General features: G+C 55.8%; 1 protein-coding gene across 1 annotated transcript in view; it reads left to right on the forward strand.

Annotated features, from left to right (window-relative positions):
• Positions 1-15,435, forward strand: part of CACNA1S (calcium channel, voltage-dependent, L type, alpha 1S subunit) — a 56,679-nt gene extending 41,244 nt beyond the window's left edge. Inside the window, exons 29-44 of the mRNA XM_004685249.2 lie at positions 2,638-2,694; positions 3,505-3,633; positions 3,830-3,895; positions 4,414-4,505; positions 5,182-5,341; positions 6,642-6,769; positions 8,067-8,163; positions 8,409-8,511; positions 9,466-9,567; positions 9,842-9,966; positions 11,009-11,137; positions 12,289-12,539; positions 13,724-13,809; positions 14,345-14,436; positions 14,635-14,778; positions 14,916-15,435. Of these exons, the coding sequence (XP_004685306.1) occupies positions 2,638-2,694; positions 3,505-3,633; positions 3,830-3,895; positions 4,414-4,505; positions 5,182-5,341; positions 6,642-6,769; positions 8,067-8,163; positions 8,409-8,511; positions 9,466-9,567; positions 9,842-9,966; positions 11,009-11,137; positions 12,289-12,539; positions 13,724-13,809; positions 14,345-14,436; positions 14,635-14,778; positions 14,916-15,167 (2,013 nt within the window). The 3' untranslated portion in view covers positions 15,168-15,435. The remainder of the gene's footprint in view (positions 1-2,637; positions 2,695-3,504; positions 3,634-3,829; positions 3,896-4,413; positions 4,506-5,181; positions 5,342-6,641; positions 6,770-8,066; positions 8,164-8,408; positions 8,512-9,465; positions 9,568-9,841; positions 9,967-11,008; positions 11,138-12,288; positions 12,540-13,723; positions 13,810-14,344; positions 14,437-14,634; positions 14,779-14,915) is intronic.
• Positions 15,436-23,337: the final 7,902 nt, after the last annotated feature.

Consider the following 23,337-nt stretch of genomic DNA (forward strand, 5'->3'; position numbering starts at 1 on the left):
AGTAGAATAGTGTCCAGGAGGGGGATGGGGTGCCACCAGCCACAGGCAGGGCTGGGTGGGCCGTGTCAGCTGGGTCTCATCCTGGAGTCATGTCTGGCAGCCCAGAAGCCTTGGACAAGAGGGGAACAGCCAGCAATGAGGTGGCCAGGGCTCCAGCACACTGGGCAGTGTCCTAGAGGGCAAGGGTGTTGTTGAGATGTAGGCCCTGGGGCCCCACTGGAGAGGTGGGGAATGGCCCCAAGCTTGGGCCAGGAAGTGGATGGAGGGGACCAGCCAGGGTGGTAAACGGGCAGGACTGGGTCTGCCAGGGGAAGTGAGAGAAGGCAGGGTGGAGGTCTCAGCCAAAGAGGTCAAGCTGTCCAGGGTCGACTTCACTAAGTGTCTGAAGCTAGAGGTCCTGAGACATCTTCCCTCTGCCTCAGTCCCTGCCATGCCACGCGGGGCTGGGAATGGGAGGCTCAGGGGAGGAGACACTTGCTCATCTTTCCCAGCACCTCCCCCCATGGCTGTGACGGATCCCAGTTGGGGGGGGGGGGCAACCGGGGACAAGCCCCAAGGCCAGGATCTCATCCAGGTGCAGGTCTCCTGTACTTTGCACACTGCGCAGCACTAAGTACCTTAGACTCTGCCAGCCCAGGGTGGGTCAACCTCATGGGGGGAGGGAGGTGGGAGGGAGGGTGACACTGGAACCCGTTTGCAGCTGATGAAGAGGAGTCTGCAAGGAGCCCTTGCCTGAGACTCTGAGGGCTGAGCCCTGGCTGGGAGCAGCACCTTCTGGGAACTTGGCTGCCACATTGGCTTTGGGGCGTGGGGGGCAGGGTCAGGAATCCTGCTCACCCCATTGCACAGAACAGACAGTGACAGACCATCCGTCTGCCCAAAACCCAAGGGACAGTGTTAGCTGGAGGCGGATATGGGCAAATGTGTGTGTGTGTGTGCGCGCACGCAAATTTCTATCCACTCAGATTTTGCTGGGAAGTAGCATTCCCAAGGCCCTGAGGCTCCAAAGCAGCATTTTTTTTTTTAAAGATTTATTTATTTGTGCATACAGAACTGGGGTACAGGCCAGAGGCTTCACCAGAGACAGAGTGGGGAGCAGAACAGGCAGACTGTCGAAGTACACTGCTGAGGGGAGCAGCAGGCGGTCAGGAGAGGTCTGCCACGCCATGTGGTCACCTCCGGGGCAGGCGGGAATTGAACTCATGCGGAAGCGGCTTTAGATTCTCAGTGCTGTGCTTTAACCCGCTGCGCCACCAGGGAGGGCCCAAAGCAGCATTTTAATCATGCGAGATCAGAAGGACTCTAAGCAGTCAGAATAAACAGCAAATGAAAGGCAGTTACTTCTTGCAGTTTGGGCTGAGCTGGGGAGCCTGGATGAAAGGGCCCCCAGCCCCTTTATGGTAGAGGGTCACAGGTTGATTTTTAAGACCCCAGAGGTCATTGGTTGATTTTTAAGAGAAACATATTTCCTACCTACAAGTTGGCTTCAAGTCATTATAAGATTTCTATTGCTGAAAGTAGGGTGACCCTGTCTGTGGGGACTTCGTGAAAGGACAGAAATGTTCCACTCTGTCCAGCACAGTAGCCACTAAGCCACACGTGTCTCAAGGCCACGGAAACGTGGCTTGTGCAACTGGAGAATAGGATTGCTCACTTGGTCTAATTTCACTGCAATTCAAATAGCCACATGTGGCTGGTGGCCACCCATCAGTAGGTAACAGTCACCTGGGGTGCCTTTGACCCTCCAAAGCCAGGCTGATCCTCCCAAAGCCAACTTTTTCGGGTCACATTTATTTTTAAGATCTCCATGTGACACAAGCAGGTGCAAGCAGGGTTGAAAAACAGTGTTCCTGGGAAAATCTGCTCAAAAAAAGTTGTTTGGTGAAAAACCAGTCTGGGAACCAGACTTCCCTCAACTGTTTGGAAGATGAAACAATGATGTTCCCTGACCTTGCACTCTAGAACAGGCCCTCCTCATGAAATGAGGCCCAAGGAGGGTGCGGGGGTGGGGGGGTAGCAGTGGGGGGCTCTCAGTACATAGGAAGACATGCGTCCACACCCCAACACCTGCTCTCCAGGAGCCAGGCCTCTGACATGGCAGCCTGCGCCTGACCAAGCAGGGGGCAGAGAGGTGTCTGCTGTGGGGGTCTCAGGCTCCCCTAGAGGACCTTTGCCCTGGAAGATGGGACTTCTTAAAGGGCCTGAGTGGCACAGGGAGCTGGCTGGCACCCTGCACTCAGGGAGAGAGGGGTGTGGCCCACACCCACTGGGAGCCAGTACTTCCCACCGTGCCCTCTCCAGTGACCCCAGCCTCACAGAACCAGCCACGCAGGGGAACCCGCGAACCCCTTCAGCAGACACCTTTCAGAAAGAGAAGGGACTTCTCCGTGTCTGGTCTTCCCTCTTCTTCCTGTCCCTTGTCCCATTCTGTGGCCTTACTGTTCCCGAAGCTTCATCCTCAGCCCTGCCCACTCCCTGCCCCCACTGGCAGCCACTTGGGGTCCCCATGCCCTGCCTCTACCTTTTTTCTCTAATTCTTCTGTGTGTCTGTCCTTTCTGCCCCCTCTCCTCACCGCCCTCCCATGTGTCCCTCCTCCTCTCTCCCCACACCCCGCCCCTCGTCTCTTCTCTCCACAGACTTTCCTGGCCTCCAGCGGGGGACTGTATTGCCTGGGTGGAGGCTGCGGGAACGTTGTAATTCCAGGCTGCATGGGCCTGCCCGGCACCCCGCCCGCCTGCCCGCCCGCCAGCGCTCTCTCTGCCCTGCAGCGCATGCTTAGGCCTGGCCACTTGCACTGCATGGGGTGATCAGCACTCAGGCCCCTCCCAGAGGCCCCCCGCAGGCTCTGAGTTAGGGTGGGGGGCTCTGTAGCAGAATGTGCATGGGTAGACTGGCTTTGGAGTGGGGCGAGGGGCCTTTCTGGCATCCTCTCTGTGAGGGGAACATCCCGAGGGGACCGTGCTGCAGGAATTTGGTCACAGTTGACTGGCACAAGGCCTCTGGGGACACAGGAAGCTGGGTGGGGGCTCTCCCCTTCCAGAGTTATCCTGGTGTCAAAGGCTGGCACAGCGGCAGAGTCTGGCCTGGCTTCCAAACAGCGAGGGCAGGGCGGGTGGTGGGGAGCAGCCATGTGAGTGGACAGCAGCAGAGCAGCTGAGCCCTAGGGAGCCTTTGCAGGGGGCGGCCCTGGGGAGGCCCGGGGAGCGCTCTGGGGCCTCAGCTTCCTGGTGGCTTGAGGAGGTGACATGAGACAGGAGGCCCCAAAGGGCAGGCAGCTGGATCCACCCTGGTGGAATCCCTGCTACAGCTCCTGAGAGCAGGCCCTGGACACCTCTTGGTGCTCCATGACCATCATCCCATCCTGGCTGGACAAGACCCCTGGTCACAGCCAGAACCCGTCCCCTCCATGGACGTCACTCCCATTCTTGCCCCTACTGCTCTGCCTGCCCCCTCGCCTGCTGGGGTGCTGCTCCCAACTGACCTCTGGGGCTGCTGCCCCGCAGGATCCAGACGAGAGTGCCCGCATCTCCAGCGCCTTCTTCCGCCTGTTCCGGGTCATGAGGCTGATCAAGCTGCTGAGCCGGGCCGAGGGCGTGCGCACGCTGCTGTGGACGTTCATCAAGTCCTTCCAGGTGCGGCTTCTGCCCGCCCATCCAGCCAGGCCCGGTCTACTCATGGCCCCCTCCCCAGTCACTGCACTGACCTGGAGAGGCTGCTGGGGACATCTGCCAGCCCAGGGTGGCACTCTGGGGGTCTCGGGGCCCTGGAGAGCAGGCAGGGTGGCAAGACATGCGACGGGCAATGGCCCTGACCCTCTTCTTCCCCCAGGCCCTGCCCTACGTGGCTCTGCTCATAGTGATGCTCTTCTTCATCTATGCTGTCATCGGCATGCAGGTGAGAGGACGCAGGCCATGACTCAGGGTGGCCTGGCCAACTTAGATGGAGGCAGTGGGCGCTGGGGAGGTGCCCAGCATGCAGGCTGGACCCTCACCGTCCCTGCTGCGGTCACACTGGCACCCCGGGGTTTACCAGAAGTTGGTTATACAGCTAGTCCGCAGATGGTGGCAGTGCTGGTCAGGCAGAAGCAGTCCAGGAGGGCGGGAGGGCCTTCATCTGCCAATGGACAGCAGGGACCCAAGGCTTCTCTAAGGCCCCTGGGAGAGGCAGTCTCTGTTGTCCTCCCCAGGACTTCCCCTCCATGGCGAGCCCTTTGCTATCAGAAAACAGAGCCACTCACTCTGACTTGAGAGGAAGTCAGATTGGTTTGGCTTCAGGCCAGATAGGGCCCGAGTGAAGGGGTTTGAGGAGGCCGGGGTGCAAGTGGGGAGCAGGCAGGTGGGAGGGGGCAGCAGGAGCCTAGCTGAGGGCAAGCGTGTGCCCAGTGCCGAGCAAGGCTCCCTTGTCATTGGCAGATGTTCGGAAAGATCGCCCTGGTGGACGGGACCCAGATAAACCGCAACAACAACTTCCAGACCTTCCCGCAGGCTGTGCTGCTGCTCTTCAGGCAGGTTTCCTGCCATCCCTGCCCCGGTGGGGGGGCCTGCACTACTCCCACTGGGGACCCCTGCTATGTTCCCCGTGGGTCCACGAGGGAGGCCTGGCACTTGGCTGACCTGTCTGGCTCGGCTCTGGAAGGCTCTGTGCTCGCTGCTGGGTAGCCAGGGCCCCCCGTTTAATCCTTTTGGCACGAGGGGCCCCATATCTTCATTTTGCACCAGCTTCACGGATACGAGAGCCGGTCCTGCTGGCATGAGACAGATGGAGCCTCCCAACCTCACCCCGCATCACAGGACACCACCATGTGTCCACCATCCCACCATCATGTTTCCCTCCAGCAGAGTGGAGATTGCTCAGGGATCCGGGTCTGCACAGGGCTCCTTCGCTGTCCCCACCAGTGACTCACATCACTGATAATAGTTGTTCCCTCCAGTCAAGAAATCCCTGTTCTGTAGTTTAGGTCCTGCTTGTTGCACCCCATGACGGATAGAGCAATGGGGATTACAGCATAGTGGGGAAACTGAGGCCCACCTCATGCCCAGCTGCTCCAAGAATCTGGGGGTCTGACCTCCTACTTCTAGAGGGACAGCCCTGGTCAGCCTCCCTCCCTGCACCCACCAGGCCACCGGGGCCGGAGGGGCCCCTCAATAGTGACTGGGCCAACAGGAGCCTCTCTCGCCCAGGTGCGCGACAGGTGAGGCGTGGCAGGAGATCCTCCTGGCCTGTAGCTATGGCAAGCTGTGCGACCCTGAGTCGGACTACGCCCCGGGTGAGGAGTACACGTGTGGCACCGGCTTCGCCTACTACTACTTCATCAGCTTCTACATGCTCTGCGCCTTCCTGGTGAGCGGCCCGGCTGGGCCCTGAGGCGGGACTGACTGCTCCCCCTCCCCACAACCTCTGTCTCTCCAGAGCTGTCATCACAGGGACAGGGGAGGCTGAAGTCACTTGGGCTGTAACTTGGTTTCTAGGTGCTTTTTCCTGCTCTAGCGGGGCCCCTAAAGATGTTAGTTCTGTCAGTAGGCAAGCAGAACAGAATGGCATGTGTCCTCATAGGAAGGGACTTCCCATAAAGCCTGCTGCCCCTCGCTATTCCTTGGAGGAGAAAGTCGCCCACTGTGAGGGGGCTGAGGCTTTGGAAACAGGGACCTTAGGTGGGTCCCTTGGGATTAGAAGCAAGAAGTTGGAGAGCCGGGTTGCTGCCATGTGGAAGGCCAGGGACCTCGCTCCTCCAGCCTTGTTTCTTTCCTGGAATCCCTCATGACTGAGGATCTGGAGTGTCCCTGGGCCCAGAGCAGAACCTAGAAATCCAAATAAGACGTGGGGCCACGCTGATGGCCCAGTGGGTTAGGGCGCAACACTGCAAGCTAGCCTCAGCTGCTTCAGTGCCACTTCGATCCCCGGCCCCAGAAGTGACCCACATAGCGCGGCAGACCTCTCCTGACCCACCCGCTGCTCCCTTTAGCAGTGTATTTCATCCATCTGCCTGTTCTGCTCCCCACTCTGTCTCTGGTGAAGCCTCTCACCAGAGAGTTTTGTATGCATAAATAAATACATCTTTAAAAAAAAAAAAAAAGGCAGTCTGGTCCTTAGGCATGAGAGGAGTCTGTGCACAAATGAGCCTTGCCCTTCAAAGGGCCCCACTATGTGCAGGAAAGGCAAGACATAATAGGGGTACCTAAGGGTACTTCTAATCCCAGGGGACCCACCCCCACCAAGGTCTCTGTTTCCAAAGCCTCAGACTCCTCACAGAGGGTCACTTTCTCCTCCAAGGGATAGTGAGGGGAAGCTGGCTTCATGGGAGGTCCCTTCCTATGAGGACACATGCCATTATGTGTAACATCTTTAGGGGCCCCGCTAGAACAGGAAAAAGCACCCAGAAGCACTCCTACACAGGGAATAGATGTGATGGGGAGCTGAGATGCAGTGAACTCCCAAGAGGGCCCTGCCTGAGCAAAAGTGCCAAGGGGGACAGGATTGGAGGAGGGAGGGAGGTCACTCAGACAGGCTGGAACACTGTGCCCAGAGAGGGGAAGCTCTGCAGCCCACACCCCATGGGCACCCCATGGGCACCTCCAGCCCCCTACCCTGGCCTGGCGTCACTTGTCTTTTGATGTTGGGAATTCTTGGTATCTGCTTGCAGATCATCAACCTCTTTGTGGCTGTCATCATGGACAACTTTGACTACCTCACGCGGGACTGGTCCATCCTGGGCCCCCATCACCTGGATGAGTTCAAGGCCATCTGGGCAGAGTACGACCCGGAGGCCACGTGAGTCCAACACAGCCTCTGTGTGGGGCCATCGCCCACCAGTCCATCCTGCCCTATTAGACCCCAGCCCCATGTCACTAAGGTCCCCCCATTTTAATCAGAGAGTGGGAATCTTCCCCCATCATTTATCCAAAGTCCCAAATCAGAGGGTTCACATTTTTCAAGAATGGGGTAGATCACACAGCAGAACCCCTTTGACCTTACGGGGGAACGGCCACCCAGCTTCTGATCGGGCTTTTCTAGAAGCAGGGAACACACTGCCTCACAGGCACTCTGGCCTCGGCTATGCAGAATGTGGTAGCAGCTGCCCAGACTGATGAAACACAGAGCCCCAACCCCAGCCCCAGCCCCACTGCAGACAGCACAGTCTCTGTTAGCCTGGCTCGCAGGTGTCTGTATGACGCTAAAGCCTGGGAAGCCCCGCTCTCTATTCTTCCCAAAGGGTTAACAAATTCATATTTGGTGACTGTTTCCCCATGTCAGGCACTGTGCTGGCATCACACGCTTCACCTTGTGTCACCCTTGCAATAGCTGACAAAGGTCTCAGTCTCCCGGACGAGGAACCTGAGGTGCAGAGAGGTTTAATACCTAGCTCTTGGGCATACAGCATATAAGCAACGGAGCCAAGGTCCAACTCAGGCCCATCCTGTGCCCTCAGCAGCTGACTAATGTGCTCACATCACAGACACCCAGACCTATCTGCTTCCAGCAGCCATGCAAGAGTTCTAACTCTGTCCCCAGGAAATATTATTGACTCTGTTTCACATTAGTCCATCAGAATAAAAGTGGGAATCAATAGGGTCCTCCAAAATGGATTTTTCTCAGGCCTCTCGCTTTGGTCTTCCCTTTGTCTGCTGCTTTATACCCATTCTGCGGGATTTTATGGCCCCACTGAAAATGTGGTTTCCAGCTCCATACCCATCTCTGCAAGTAGGCTTCTACCTCTCTTGACCTATACCTTCTACTTCTATTAATGCAACCCAAGGGTACCTAATAATCTTGATCCAAAACCAAGGAGGGCTCTGCCATGGGGATCATGAGCTCCAGATTCCACATCTGAGGACATATTGGCCTCTCTTTGCCAAAACAAAAGGAAGCCCATTCTTCGCGGTGGGTAGTGGTGAACCCAAACATTGTTTCTTTAAAAAGGGAGTTGGGCTTCTACTTTCTGAATGTGGTTGGAAAATCAAGAAGCATCCCTCTGGCCCCTGGCTCTCTTTCCCTTAGCCCATTCTCTGAGCAGGGAAGTAGGCCTGGGTGTGGCTGCCAGGCATACAGCAGGGGTGTCCTTCCACAGGGGCAGAATCAAACACCTGGATGTGGTGACCCTGCTGAGGAGGATCCAGCCCCCTCTGGGCTTTGGGAAATTCTGCCCCCACCGGGTGGCATGTAAGGTAACCAGAGCTGCCAGAAAAGGCGTCCCCAGGACAGGAAAAGGGGGTGAGGGCAGGGAAGCTGGGAAGAATCAGAGATTCTCTTGAGGGCCTCATGTTCCAACAGAGCCCTCCAGCTCACCTTCCCACCGGCTCATGGAGCTCCTGCTGGCCAGCCTGAACCCCCAGCCTCAATGGCCTGGGCCCTCCAGCCCATACACTGGGTGGAGACACCTGCTTACATGAGCTCCGCCTTCTCTGCACAGCGCCTGGTGGGCATGAACATGCCGCTGAACAGCGATGGCACCGTCACCTTCAACGCCACTCTCTTTGCCCTGGTCCGCACGGCACTGAAGATCAAGACGGAAGGTGAGGGCTCTGAAGTGTGCCTTCTTCTCTCAGGGAACTGTTCTGGAGATTCTGCAAGAATCTCAGTGCTAAAGTTTGGGGTCAGGGGTCACGGAAAAGAAGAGGGAGGACCCCACACTATACCCACAGAATCCTCATGTCCCTCAGTGCTTAGAGGGAGCCCAAGTGTTCTCAACAGGGCAAACATATGTTTCCACATGACTGTCAGGAAAGTGACAGTCCCGGGGTAAGGTGGCACTGGTCAGGTAACTGGCAGTGTCGGCACAGGGACAAGTTGGCACAGGTCAGTGCAGGGGTGAGGTGGTACGGGTCAGGGAAAGTGGCAGTGTCGGCACAGTGGTCGAAGCACCCTGATATTCAACTCTGGGTGCAGATAGAGGAGCTACACCAGGCAGCTGGTGGAGTCCATGCTCAGCTCCACTAAATCTACAGGCCCCTACCTCCTGGGAAGACAGACCTGGGGCAACAGAGGCAGGAGCCAGGGCCTCAGTATTGCGCCTGACCCTCATGCAGAGCCATCTTGCATGTAATCAGGGCTGCTGCAGGCATGAGGCAGCTCCAGGCAGGTCCTTGGGAGGCCAGAGAGGTGAGGAGGCAGCGGCCAGGGTCAGGGAGGAGCCAAGTTAACCCAGCAGGAAGGCCGCCAGGGGTCTTTGAACATATCCTAGGATGTGCAGCTTTGAAGTCTTGGGGGTATGGGCAAGAAGGGAGGAGATGACACCTTAACATCAGCCCCTCTGGGCACTAGAGCCATGGCCTGTGGGGAATGAGTATGAGACTCGAGGGCTGCACTGCCCTGTGTACAAGGTGCCCTCCCCCATCTCCGGTGCCCAGCACAATGGAAGACTCAGCCAATGTGTGAGGAGGAGCTTGAGTGTACTAGGTGGCTTTGTCAAGTGTACTTGGCATGGTCGGGAGATTTCAGAACTGCTCCTGCCTGTCCCTTGTCCCCAGGTAACTTTGAGCAGGCCAACGAGGAGCTGAGGGCCATCATCAAGAAGATCTGGAAGAGAACCAGCATGAAGCTCCTAGACCAGGTCATCCCGCCAATCGGAGGTGGGTGTTGCTTTGGGAGACTAGAGTCCAGCGGCAGCTGAGGCAAGGACAAGAACCTTCTCCAAGATGCCCTGTGGGCATCTGAAAATGGCCCAGCCTCTCCCTAAAACCTTGGTTGGGCCCCATGGGCAACCACCAGCCTCAGGATGGAAACTAGCCATGGGTCCATGAAGCTAGAAAAGGGGTGGCCTGCAGTGGCCAGTCCTGGCTCCCACTCTGAGCGGTGACAGAGCCCTGCTGACCATCAGGACATCCCTTGTTGGGTTTTCTGCAGATGATGAGGTGACTGTGGGGAAGTTCTATGCCACATTCCTCATCCAGGAGCACTTCCGGAAGTTCATGAAGCGCCAGGAGGAGTACTATGGGTATCGCCCCAAGAAGGACACGGTACAGATCCAGGTGAGCCCACCACTAAGCCGAGCTGAAGCTCCAGGCAACCTCCTGCTTAGCCAGGTTGGTTAGCCAGCAGTCACCCGCCTGCTCTCCCTCAGCGTCCTCGGGGGCAGTGACGGCTGCATGGGGGAGGGAAGGAGCCAGGCCCAGTGAGGAAATGATGTGACCTCCCTGGATGGTCCATGTGGAACTGTTTCCAGCTCAAGTGAAGAGCCAGGAGCTCCTCCATCTCTGGATGCTAAGACCAGATGAAATGGGATTTGTTTGTAGTAGAGACTTGGGTTAGATTTGAGCAGGGGGCTCCCCAGATGGCAGATCCTGAGGGGGTGCACAGAGGATTCATTTGTGTTTGCAAAGAAAACTTCAGAGCTTTATTTTTTCTTGTTTGTTTTTTATTTCTATTTTGAATTTATAAATTCATAAAACATATGTACTTGGGCTGTGCTCTCAAGAGTTTATTTCAATTGCAACTTTTATTTTGAGACAATCTCATAATTGCAAAAGTTGCATGTAAAATACCCGCCTGAACCATTTGAGAGCAAGTCCCAGCATGAGGTCCCATCAGTCCAGAGCACCTTTGTGGGCAATGCGTTAGGACACAGCACTGCAAGCTAACTGCAGGCACTTCAGTGAGTGTTTGATCCCCGGCCCCAGCCCTGGAGGTGACCCACATGGAGCAGCAGACCTCTCATGACCCGCCCTCTGCTCCCCTCAGCAGTGTACTTCATCGATCTGCCTGTTCTACTCCCCACTCTGTCTCTGGCGAAGCCTCTCACCCAGCATACCTCTGGCCTGTACCCCAGTTCTGTATGCACAAATAAATAAATCTTTAAAATAAAACAAAACTGCAAGCCTTGCACTATCGCAGAGGCCAGAGCAGGACTTGGCCTCACTGATCCCTGGCACATTGGATGAGCCAGGAGGTGACTGGGCCAGGGCCAGGGCTTCGGAGAGGCCTCAGTTGCCAAGATTAGAGATCTACAGGGTCACTAGGAGCAGTTCTGCACCGGCCCTGGGCTGGATGACCCATTGGGTCCCCTACCTCCAGGCTGGTCTGCGGACCATTGAGGAGGAGGCTGCCCCTGAGATCCGCCGCACCATCTCCGGGGACCTGACGGCTGAAGAGGAGCTGGAGAGAGCCATGGAGGAGGCCGCAATGGAGGAGGGCATATTCCGGGTGAGTGTAGACCTGGCCACCCTGTGTACTAGGCGTGGTGGGCAGCAGTGCCCAGCCACAGGAGGGCGACAGAGACGCCGAAGGCACGACCACACATCTTGGGACTCTGGGTCCTGATGCCACCTACTCGAGGTGACAAATGTAACACTTCTTCCCGACTTCCTCTGCCACTCCCTTCCCTCCTCACAAACCTGAGGCCACCTCCAGGAAGTCCTCCAGCATCACCTGATCTGTCTGGGCAGTTACTCTGGGCCCTCAGCCTTAGCTTGGTGAGTGCAGGTGCTGAATGCCCACCTAGTGAAACCTTCTTGAGTTACTTGTGAGGAAATGGTCAGCCAGAGAAATGACGGAAGATGCCCAGTGTTACCAGCTAGTTTGGACACTAGAGACCTAGTTCTAGCACTATTGCACCCTATTTCCCATCTCTCCTGATGTCTGTGTCTCCTATATAGTTACTTAGGTACCTCCTGTTACCCTGTCAAACTGAGAACTTTCAGAGGGTGGGGATTGTCTCTAGTTTGACCCCAGCTGGGCCCATTCCCCTCAGACTCCACAGTGCAGGAGGAACACTGAGGTAAACCTCCCAGCCAGTGGGTGGCGCTCATGGGCAACCTGATTACACTAGAAGGTAGAATATTCTAGACTCCACCCCCTGATGTCAACTAGATAGTGGAAGGCAGGACCTTTCAAACTCAACTCTTCCCACAGGGGCTGATGGGGAAAACAGAGGTGGAGCAGAGGTTTGGGACAGCATGAGCCACTCATAGGAGGGGTGTCTGTGGAGAAACCAATATCTTGCCATGCTCGGCTTGGCTTGGGCCTCATTCTCTGCTCCACAGATGCTCTCTTGGGCAGGACAGACGGCATCTGGCCATGTGCTAGCCTGTAAATTCCTCTCTCTCTCCCCCTCTCTTTTCCTGTGCAAATAAATCCTGCTGTTGTTTCCCACTGTCTGCTCTGAGGTCATGTCCTGCAGCTAAAGGCATGCAGGAGGACCCACCAACTGGCCAGTGGGTCATCTCCCTGTGTCTGCTTCCAGCAGGACTCATCTCCCAACCCACCATCACTTGTTTCCAGCATCGTGGGGCCGGGGTGACAGCCTTACCCGCAAGCCTCAGCTCTGAGTCTTTCCACGCTCTTTCTGGTTCTAGAGGACTGGAGGCCTGTTTGGCCAGGTGGACAACTTCCTGGAAAGGACCAACTCCCTCGCTCCCATGATGGCCAACCAGAGACCCCTCCAGTTCACTGAGATAGAGATGGAAGAGCTGGAATCACCTGTCTTCTTGGAGGACTTCCCTCAAGATCCAAGCACCCATCCTCTTGCTCATGCCAATACTAACAACGCCAACGCCAATACTGCCTATGGCAACAGCAACCATAGCAACAACCAGGCGTTGTCCAGGTAGTGGCAGCTACTGGGTGTAGGAGTACCAGGGCGGGAATGGGGAGACAAAATCTGTAGGTTCAGGGTGTTTTTGGAAGAAGTACACTGGAACGTTTCGGATGGTCTTTGCTTAGCTTTGAGCCCTTAATGCACCAACCAGGCCAGGAGACAGAGACTCCTTTGACCAGCAGGGGGCAGCCTCGTGTCAGCCTTGGTCCCATGTTGAGCGACTCTTTCCCTCACCTATAGCTCATCTAGAAATTTAGTGGTGTTGGACATATTACAGGTTAGAAGGAGATGGCCTTCAGAAATGGTGCGTCTATGATGTGGTCAGCTAAGTTTCAAGCATTGGATTGGGTTCCAAGGAGATCACACTAGGCTGTCGTTTCTACCTCACCAACCCTGAGCTGTGGACTAAGTATATTCTGTGATCACGTAAATAATCTGCCATAAAAAACAGCAGGAGAAAGGAGAGAACGTTTCAGTCATCATAGCCAATGGCTGGGCTCCAAGTAGAGCCCATTCTAGGCAAGGAGAGCCCTGGCCCACAAAGGCTGAGTCTCGAGTCCTCGAGAGTAGACAGGACAGGACAAAAGAACTGAGAAGCAGTGCTTCCCATGGCCAAGGCCACCTGCAGGACCTTCTCATGAGACCCAGATTCAGCGCACAAGACCTGAAGGGTGCCTGTGCTTTGGGGTCACTGCGGAGCTAGGTTGTAGAAATACTGACACGAGCTGGGTGGGGCCTAGAGGGATTGTGGCCCACTGGGGGATATTTATGGATATGATCATGACCAAACACTTCCAGGTTAGCTGTCAGCAGAGTGCAGCGAGGGTATGGAAAGTTCTAGAACCACACCAGGCAATGTTTCTCAGTGCACCAGGATATCGAGGGAGCCTTCAAAAATCCCAGTGGCTGGGCCCCACTGCAAAATCTGGGGACGGACAGGGCCACCCTAGTTTTTAAGCCTTCTTCCCAGGAGACCCAGGAGGCACCCAGGTTGAGAGCTAGTGTCTTAAGGGCTGCAAGACTAGAGCTGGGCCTCAAAAGATGAACAGAATGTGAAGAGGGTGGAGGAAGGGTAACTCGGGCAGGAGAAGCCACAAGGCCAGGGTGCAGACTGAAGGAGAATCGTGCCTGGGGGTGCCGGGGGCAGCAGCACCAGCAGCCTGCTGACTTCATGGGATTTGCTTACATTGCAGCATCCACTATGAAAGGGGGTTCCCTGGAAAGGCAGAGCCACCTGCTGCCCAAGGAGGAGCCCACAGCCGACCCCAAAGGGCCCTAGGTCAGTGTCTTCTGGCACCAAGAGGCTGAGGCCTGGCACTGGCCCTGGCCAGGAGGGCTGGCTGGGGAGCATGTTCCCATAGGAACCAGCTGGGCAGGTCAATGGGGGTGGTTCAGGGCAGCTCTGCAGTCATGGAGGGGCACCCAGTCTCCCACAGGTCTTAGACCACATGACAGGAGCCCCGGAGACACTAGAGCTCAGTGGAGAGGAGGGTGTCTGCCCTGCCCCCATCACACACGTATGCATGTGTCCACACACATGTGTGGACACATACATACATATGGACATGTTGAAAAGCAACCTGACCAGACTCTGGCACTCAGTCCCTTTCCCAAGCCCACAAGGACAGCAGTGGGGTGGGCGGCGACACAGTCCTGTCCAGCCTCAAGGCGTGTCCGTGTTCCAGGGTCTCCTCTGCAGCCCCAGGGCCTCCTAGGGCCTGGGCATGGCCGGAGGGCCGAGCAGGGCTCCATGACTAGGGCCTCAGTGGCGGCAGGGAGCAGCTTCTCTTGTCTTTGCCCCATCTTGCCCCCAGGACCCCACAGCAAAGCCCATGTGGAAAGGCTGAGAGGACAGCTGACCCGTGGAGCAGTGCCCAGTGTCCAGGCCACTCCTGCCCTCTGCCAGGTAACAGGCTGCCTCCTGGGAGGAGACCACCCAGAGGAAGGGGAAGCAGTGATTTTATCACCAATAACGGAAAGGACTCCTGGGCACCCCCTTTCTGTGGGTCTTGCCTGAGGCACTTCCTAAAGAGCTAGGGGTTCACTGGACCCCAGTGGGCTCCAGCTTCCATGTTGGGGTCTTTGCTTTGTGCATTTGGAACAGTGGACCAGGGAAACGCCTCCCCTGCCTGAGGAGAGGGAGAGCCCCACCCCAGGCTGTCAGTCTGAGGAGACGCCCCACAGCCGTAGAACCGAGGGGAGTCCTTCCCGGTGCCCGGCTCCAGCAACAGCCCTCCTGATTCAAGAGGTGAGGGGGGACCCAGCAGCAGCCCGCTTCAGTGGCTGCTTCAGTGGTGGCCGGTGAGGGCCAGGGGCGGGAAGACTGCGGGCTGGCAGAAGCAGGCCCTCAGAGAGACCCCACCCAGCCTCCTCTCCTTCCCGCAGGCTCTGGTTAGAGGGGGCCTGGACACCCTGGCGGCTGACACTGGCTTCATCCTAGTAACTGGCCATGCCCTGGCAGAGGCCTGCCAGATGGACCCAGAGGACGTGGAGGTGGCAGCCGCAGAGCTGCTGAAAGGACGGGAGTCCCCAGAGGGCGTGGACCGTGGCCCCGGATGCCTGAGCCTCAGGTCTTCCGTGGGCAGCCTCGACCAGCGTCAGGGCTCTCAGGAGACCCTGATCCTCCACAGGCTGTGAGAGCCCAGCCCTCAGCAGATGGACAGAGCGCCGGCATGGCCAAGGCTGGGGAAGGGGGTTCCAGAGTGGAGGAGGAGGCCTCCCTCCTTGGCAACTAAATGGGTGCACTGAGTAGGGGGGGCCGGGATCTACCTCCAGGTCAGGAGGAAGCGGCTGACGCCCTTCTCACCAGCGGGAGCTGTGACTGGGTACAGCTTCTGCTGTCATTCAAACAGGCCTGCCCAGAGCCAGGGGCGTCTGGCTCAAGGCCACTCTCAGCAGCAGGACATTAAAGTCTCCAGCCTGTGACTTGGGCACCTGGCCTCTGTCTCCTTTCTTGGCCCCTTCTCCTACACCCACCCCTCCCCCAACTCCCTATCCACAGGTTCAGGAGCCTGGGTCTGGGACAAGGGCCAGCAGGACTGCTATTCTGCGTGAGGCAGAGGGGACACGACTGGGGAGCATGTATGTCCTCCTGCAAGGTCATGGCCCCTTCCACGACGGGGCCCGGCAGCCTCAGGATGGCTGGTGGCCTTCAAAGCTGACCACATCCATGGTCACATCACAGCAGCCTCCTTTGAAGCTGTGACCTGTCTCTTTGGCCAGAGTCTACTGCCAATACAGGCCTCAGAGGCCTCAAGTGCCTCCGTTCGTGACTTGGATATCAAAGATCTACAGTCTCCATGGCTCCTCCATCTATATGAGCAATAAGCGCTAGCACAGCAGCACCTAGGTCACCATTCACCAAGCACCTCCTGCTGCAGACATGTCTGACGCCAGGCGTCTTAGTACATTTCTCTCCCCAAAGCACATTCACACACAGTATCCATTTCATTCTGATCACGGTTTCACGAGGCAGGTGTAGATTCGTTTCCCAGATGCTGCAGTGGAGGCAGGGAGGTGACGTGGGCGGCCTGGGGTCCCACAGCCACAGAGAGACAGTTAGGACGCCCCACCCCACTGACCCCAGAGGTGCCCTCCCCACCCACCACTGTTCCTTCAAGAAGCCTTTGATCAAGTCCTGCTTTCTGGCTGTTGCTGTGGAAACCACATGGGTCCCCCCCGCAGCCGTCCACCAGACCCCAGACAGGCTCCCCGGGAGACCCCAGACCAGACCTCACACTCTGTGCCCTGAAAATCCACAGCCCAGGCCTTCACTGGGCCCCAAAGCTCCCAGGCCCCAGCTGTGTAACTTCCTTAACTCCTCTCTCTTCTCAAAGCTCTATACGGTTTGCTCGCCATCCAGAGCCCGGTTTCTTCCAGAGAAATAAAGGCCACCGAAAGGCCCCTCCACTGGCTCCTATCATCTAGCTGATGATGGGCTCATCTGAGTCTGTCTCACCTTCTCCTCCTACCTGTCTGTTTGTCAGTCACCAAACCTCACCTGGTTGCCTCTTTGCCGACAGTGTTATTCCTACTTCCCATTCCTCACCCCAACAGTCTGCCTTTGACCACACCCCATCTATGAAAGCCCTGCTCACGGATGTCACTACCAACCTTGTTGCTGCTCCAGGGGAATTCCTTCCATCCTCACCTTGATTTCTGGGCAGCATTAACATCCTCCCTCAAAGGCCTGCTCCCCTCAGCTCTCCTGGCTTCCCTCCTGCTTTTGCACGCTGCAACCTGAAGCACTCCTGTGAGCTCCCCCCTGGTTTCCTCCCTCTTGGGTTTGAGGCTCTTCCAGTTCTGTGTCCTTCAAGTTTCCTTCTCCCTCACTGCCTCCCCATTCTCCCGGGATGATGTCACCCTCTCTCACACCTGAGTTTGCATCTATGTGTTTAAAAATTCGCAAATCAGCATTGCTAGCCCAAATCGCTTCCAAACTCCCAATCTCTGCATCCTGCTGTTTCCGGCCAGCCCCACACCTATCTCTGACAGATGCTCAGAACTCAGCTTGTTCAAACAGACCTCGTTACCCTTCTCCATGGTCCAGCAGGCCTCACTGCTGCTGAGCTCGGGAAACCAGGCCTTGTTTAAAGCTGAAGTTGAGGCGTTCTCCTACACTCCTCCCCTCTCACTGAGCAGTCCTCCAACCTGTCTCCCCAGAACCCTCACACTGACTTTCCCGATATGGTGGACCTCATTTTGAGCTTCATTCATTGCGAAAACCTTCAAACTGGCCTCCCAACCTCTTCTCCCTTCCTTCCATCTTTCTAAAGGAGAAACCTATTGCCTTAGTCCCTCTCTTCAAATCCTCTAAGGTACCCCCAAGCCTTTGGAATACTGTGGGAAAGCCCTGCTCTGCTTACAAGCCTGCACCACCTCCAGGCCTGGTGCTGCTCCCCTGTCCACGCCCGGAAATCCTGCAGCCCCAGCCAGGGGGCGCGTCTCCCACCACCAGACATGCTGTTCTGGCTCTTTCTTCCCCCACCCTCCACCTGACCCATCCCCGCCATCTTTCCAATCAGAGCTTTGCTGTCACTCCCTGCAGGGCACCTTCCCTGAACTCCCCCCACAGGGGTCAGCCCAGCAGCCTGGCATCTGCTTCTGCCCATCACAGTGGGGAGCCCAGCCATGCTGTATCTGTTTATTTTATTTATTTATTTATTTATTTTTTTGCCTTCACCAGATGCTCAGCTCCACGGAACAGGAACAAGTCCACTTGTTCAAAGTTGTCCTCGAGATCCGAGTGCTTTTCAGCAGACTCGTGGCTTGACAACCGGCAAATAAATGCAGCAAATGCAAAGTATGAACCCCGCTGTACATCCAGGCCAGAGAAGGAGGAGGAGGCGGAGGGAGGAGCTGCAGGCAGAACAAGCTGCAACTGCACGCCTCTGCTCACACACCACACGTAGCCGCCTCATCCGCCTCCAACTCAGTGAACTCCTCTTTAAGGGGCTGTAAAAGAATCCACCCCATCAGGTGACGGAGAAGATCAAATGGAGTGGCACTTGTGTGGAAGCACTGTGGGCATCTATAAAAGGGGATTCTCGTTTACAAGGGGGTCGTGAGCGTGTTCTATTAATACCCAGCCCGTAAAGACAGCCAGCTGCACACAGGCCCTGCAGCAAGTCACATATCTGCCTGGGGGCTGACCACGGATATTGGTTGTTTAACCCTCTTAAAAAGCCTCATCCTTATTGTGCAAAGGTGAGTAAGGGAGGGTGCATCACCTGCCCCAGGCCACCTGTCGGGGGATGGGGTGGTACACCCAGCCCCAAGCCGGTGCCCATGTCCTGGAGTCCTGCACAGCCCGTGTGTGCCTGTGTCTGTCTGGCAGCCCAGTGGACTGCCAGGAGCACACGACCTAGTAACAGGCACTTCCCAACCTAGTAACACTCACCCTTTGGACAAATTTGGGCCATTTCCTTTGCAACATAGAAAATGTGATTTCTCCCATTGCACAAAATCCTGCCTCTGTCCCGACTTAGCAGAGGTAACAGTGGGCTTCTCCATAGAGGCCTGCAGCCCGCACTTGAGTAAAGCATGTGGCAGGCTGCCGGCCCAGGTGGTAGGGAGGGGTGCGGGGGACAGGCCCTTCTTCTCAGCAGGACCAGCTGACGGGCTGTGTACCCACAGGGGTTGGGGGAGCCACCTTCTGTAGCCTGGGGGCACTGGCCAAGGATGGTGTCCCCTGGACCCTTTCTTCTCCTGCCAGTTCCCTACAGACTTGGGGCCCAGCTGCTAGGTGGAAGATCTGCCAGAGGGGGCTGGGTGCTTCTTGTTGCAGGGGTGGGCACAAAGCCACATGCCAGGCCAGGGGACGAAGGGAGCCCTCCCAGCAGGAAGGTGTGGAGCTGGAGGAACATCTCCGGACAACAGAAGAGGGCGGGTCCCAGCCCTGCTGTGCCATCCCAGATGGGTGAGTGGTTACTGAAGGAGGGGCGTGGTGCTCTCTGCAAGGGGTTTCAGAGCAAAGCTGCCTCGGAACCCCGCCCCCCCACCTTTGTGCTATGACATTGGAAAGTTCATAAAATCATCTCAAGCTTTGGCTTTTCCTTCTGTACATTTGAAACCATAAAACCTGGGGGAAGTCACAGTTTGTGGGCCCACGCCCGTGTGTCTACCATTGCAAGATGCGACTCAGACTCAATGTAACAACAAAAGGGCCTATTTATAGGAGGATAGAAGAGATAAGGAAAAAGAAGCATTTCTGAGGCCACAAATGGCCATCTGACCGGCCCCAGAGAGTGCCCGCAGTTGCCACTAGTTCAAACCAAAGCCCCCACTGACAGCCATGTGTGAGGAGACCATGATTCTGGTGACGTGTCACGCCTGCCTGGGGGCTGGCCACTCCAAGACCAGCCGGCAGGTCCTGCTGGTGCAGCCGTCAAGGGTGAGGTCTCACAGCCGGTGACTGGCAGTTCTAGGATCCCCAAGCTTCTTCCTCCTCTGCCTTCCAAGTGCCCCTAAGTGGAACTTAAACCCCAGTTTAGAAAACCAGGCATGGAAGTCTTCAAGAGAAATTCACCCTTAAAGGAGCAACATCAGAATTCTGGCACTGAACACCCAGGGAAAAGACAAGTGTGATGGAGAAGTACTCTGAGGTGCAGACACTGGGATTGGAAAGCTTGGAAGAGCTTTCTGACCCCCGTGGTGAGAAAGGAAACCACGATCCAGGGCGAGCCAGGAGGAAACCTCAGGCTTCAGAAAGGCTCCCTGGTGTGTGTGGCTAGAAGCTCGTTCCCTTTTCTAGCTGTGTGTTTACAGTGTCTCTGTGCTGCTGACCTCTCCTGTGGGACGCTTGTAGCTATGGTGACTGTAGTCCCGTCCATTGGAGGCCTGAACATGTCCCATGGACCATCTATAAAAGAGACGGCCATGTCACTCAGCCCCTTGATGGGAACTTGGCTCAGAAAGGCTAAACAGATCCGCCAATGTCACAGGGCCACGGGGAGTGAGCCAGGTGGCCGGCAGGAGCCCCAACATGGCCCCAGGCTTACGTCTTACCCTGTTGTGAGGCTCGCTTCACAATCCCCCTGTGCTCAACCCTCATCTCACTAATGGGGGCCCTTCCACACCCTACCAAGGTCCCGTCTAGCCACATGCAACTCAAAAAATTTCCCTCTTCCTTCACAGTTCCCCCCTCAACTGCACAGCACCTCTGCACTCAGCCAGCAGGCACCCCCAGAACCTCCTGTGAGGGCCAGGAAAGGGATGTGCTTCTTCCTTCCACCTGTGCACCGTGACACCTGTCACACTGGGTGATAATTCAGAGCTTACAATTTGTTTTTTTCCAAGCATACACTGAGTGTCTCAAGGGCAGGCAGGGACAAATCTTTATCAACCCTGTATCCCCAGCAAGGAATGAAGAAAGGGAGAGAGGGAGAGAAGGAGGAGATTTCAGGAGATGGAACCTAGTAAACCAATAAACAATTAATATTGGCTGACTCCTTTGAGATTGCCCATAACCTATTAAGTGGCAATTTTGTAACATTTAAGCATTTTCTATTATAATCTACTATGATTGGTTGGGGTCTCCCCTGTGCCCTGCCATCCCAAAACCACCATTGCCCCCCCCAGCCACTCTCAGAGGCCGATGGTCTCTCCAGGGCAGCCCATGTCTGTTTTTTTTCATCTTGGGGTTTGATCCTCCAGGTCTGGGGACCCTTCTCTTTGTCCCTAAGGCCTCCGGTCAATCTAGGGATGGGCAGTTAGGCGGAGAGATGAAAGATGGGTGAATGATGGGCCTCTCCCTCTCTGTCTAATTTTGGTTATGACTTAAAATTCTTTGCTCCACCCAGTTCTGACCTTCTCTTTCGATCCTCCAACCTTCTGGAAATTAAAAAGTTCTTTTCATGTTTCTCAGCATCTTTACCAGTCCAGTCCAGATTCTCCTCAAGGCAAAGTGTTCCCTTTGTCAACTCATACAAGTGACAGGAAATTTGGGGGTGGGGAAGGGATACAGATTAAATATGTCAGAGATTATTTCACCTCAGGCCAAGGCCTAAACTGTCATTTGTCAAAGGGCCTTTGAAGTCCTCCTGAGCGTGCCCCCGAGGCTCACACACACTGCCTGGCATTCCTTACTGTGCCACAAAGCCCTCAGTCTGGTGGCATTTTCCAAATTGCTGGCACTTTGGAGGTTAAGCTTGTGTGATTCTCACCACCACCACCACCACCTCCCTCTCCAGTCTCCAACCCACACCCCCTCCCCCACCTCCTATTTTTAAAGTGTTAAAAGCTCATTTGCTGGCAGTTTGCTAGGCAGGGTCTGGCTGAGGCAAATAGCTATTAAAATCCCAGGAAATGATGCATCCTCTGGGACTGGAAATCAATAGCTCTAGGCAGGGTGGGGCTTATTTGTTAACTTAATCAGAAGGGATATGGAACTGTGCAAACCAGGGGGACAGCATGGCTGTGGGTTCTCACCACTGCCCTCACCATCTGGAGAGGACTCACTTGGAGTCCTTTATTTACCGGGGAGAAATTGGGAGAGAGAAAACAATGGGAAGTCTGTAAGACCACAGAGGGCTGTCTGTCCTGCCAGGTAGGGTTTGCAGTGTCCAGTTGTCCAAAGCAAAGGGAAAGATGGAGTTGTCCCTTCAGTGAGAACCTGGAGCTGGTGGCACAACGATAAATGTTGGCCCAGGATCCAACTCACGGTGGCAGCTGGAAGGGTCACAGGTGGTGCTGGAGAGAGAGCACCAGCAGCCAGCAGCAGGGAGGCAGGGGCCAGGCTGGACAGTGGAGGCAACAGCTATAGCAGACAGCTCCAGAGGTGGTGCAGGCAAAGGCCAGAGGCAGCAGGCTGATCAGGAGGCAGTGCCAGAGGGCCAGGGAGCAGCAGACAGGAGGCAGTGCCAAGGGTCGGGGAAGGGGTGGGCTGCTCTTAACAGCTGCCCTGGTACAACCATCGGTGCAATCAGGAGGTGGGGCTAGAGACAGGCAGCGGCACACAGATCTCAGAGGCAGCCTTGCTAGAGGCAGGAACGGCGATCTGGAGGTGGCACAGCCAGGCCAGAGGCAGGAGCAGTAATCAGCAAGCTGAAGCTCCAAGTCGGAGATCAGAAGCAAAGTTCTTCTGGGGTGAGACCAGCTGCTGCCCCGGCTTTCATGGCTTTTAGGGTCTGCTGGATCCTCTGCTTGCTCCCTACAGCAGTGTGGGATTCAATTCTCATTGGCACGTTTTCAAAACTGGCAGGGGTTTCAAAACCCAAACCCCAAAACCTGACCTGGGGTGGGTGGGCTATTTCACTCAAGGTATCGCAGTGGGCAGGGGGGTGGCAGAACCAGGCACGCTCCACAGCACCACTGACCCAGGAGCTGTGGAGCTCATCTCAGGGAAGGGCTGGACAGGGCAGCCTCTGAAGCAGAGGAGATGGCTTCGTGGGCCCAGATGGGGACTGGCTGGGAGGTCCCCGAGCACCAGGCCTCAGCAGGCTCCCACGCCCTTCCTCTTCTCTCCCTGCCCCCAGCCCAGGGCTTCATCTCTTCCTCTCTTCTCTGGCTTTTCCCCTGGCCCCCAGCTCCTTCCTCTGTGACTCCCTCTCCTTTGGAGGGACACCCACTTTTCCCACCTGTGCCCCGCCTGTGCCTCTGTCTCCATCATGGGTCCTATGGGGCAGGGCAGAGGGCACAGCTGTCCTTCCAATGGCCAGGACAGGTCACCTACCATTCTGCACCTGTGTTTAAACAAAGAAGTCAGAGTAAACCTTTTCACTGAGGTGTAATTAACATACAATAAATCATGTATGGTCAAAGTACACCTCTTGGTTCATTTTGAAAGTTGTATATCACCTCTCATCTACATACCCACTGCCAAATTTCTTCCTGCTTGTTAATAATCCCCCCTCTCCACTTCCAACTCTGTTACCTGCTTCTCCTACTGGTCCCGCCAGGCAGCCATGGATTTGCTTTCTGACACTGTAGATTGGTTTGCATTTTCTATGTTTTTCTATAAATGACTTATACAATATGTGCTGTTTTATCTGGCTTCTTTCGCTCAGCATAATTATTCTGAGGTTCACCCACACTGCATCATGCATTGACAGTTTGTTCATTTTCATTGCTGAATGGTATGCCATGTATGATAGATTAGTTTATCCATTTGTCTTTTAGTAAACCTCTGAGTTGTTTCCAGCGTGGGACGACAACAAATAAAGTTGCTATGAACATTTGTGTGAGTCTCTTTGTGTGTTACCTGGAGCAGGTAACTTCTTAGGGTACCTGCTCACTTTCTCAGCTCAGCAGTGGCCAGGGCCCAGATCAGCCAACACAGGGTGAAACAGGAAATCAGCTTGCCTGCATT

This window comes from Condylura cristata, unplaced genomic scaffold (assembly GCF_000260355.1).
Source record: "Condylura cristata isolate star-nosed mole 26May11 unplaced genomic scaffold, ConCri1.0 scaffold00018, whole genome shotgun sequence".
NCBI classification, from domain to species: Eukaryota; Metazoa; Chordata; class Mammalia; order Eulipotyphla; family Talpidae; genus Condylura; species Condylura cristata.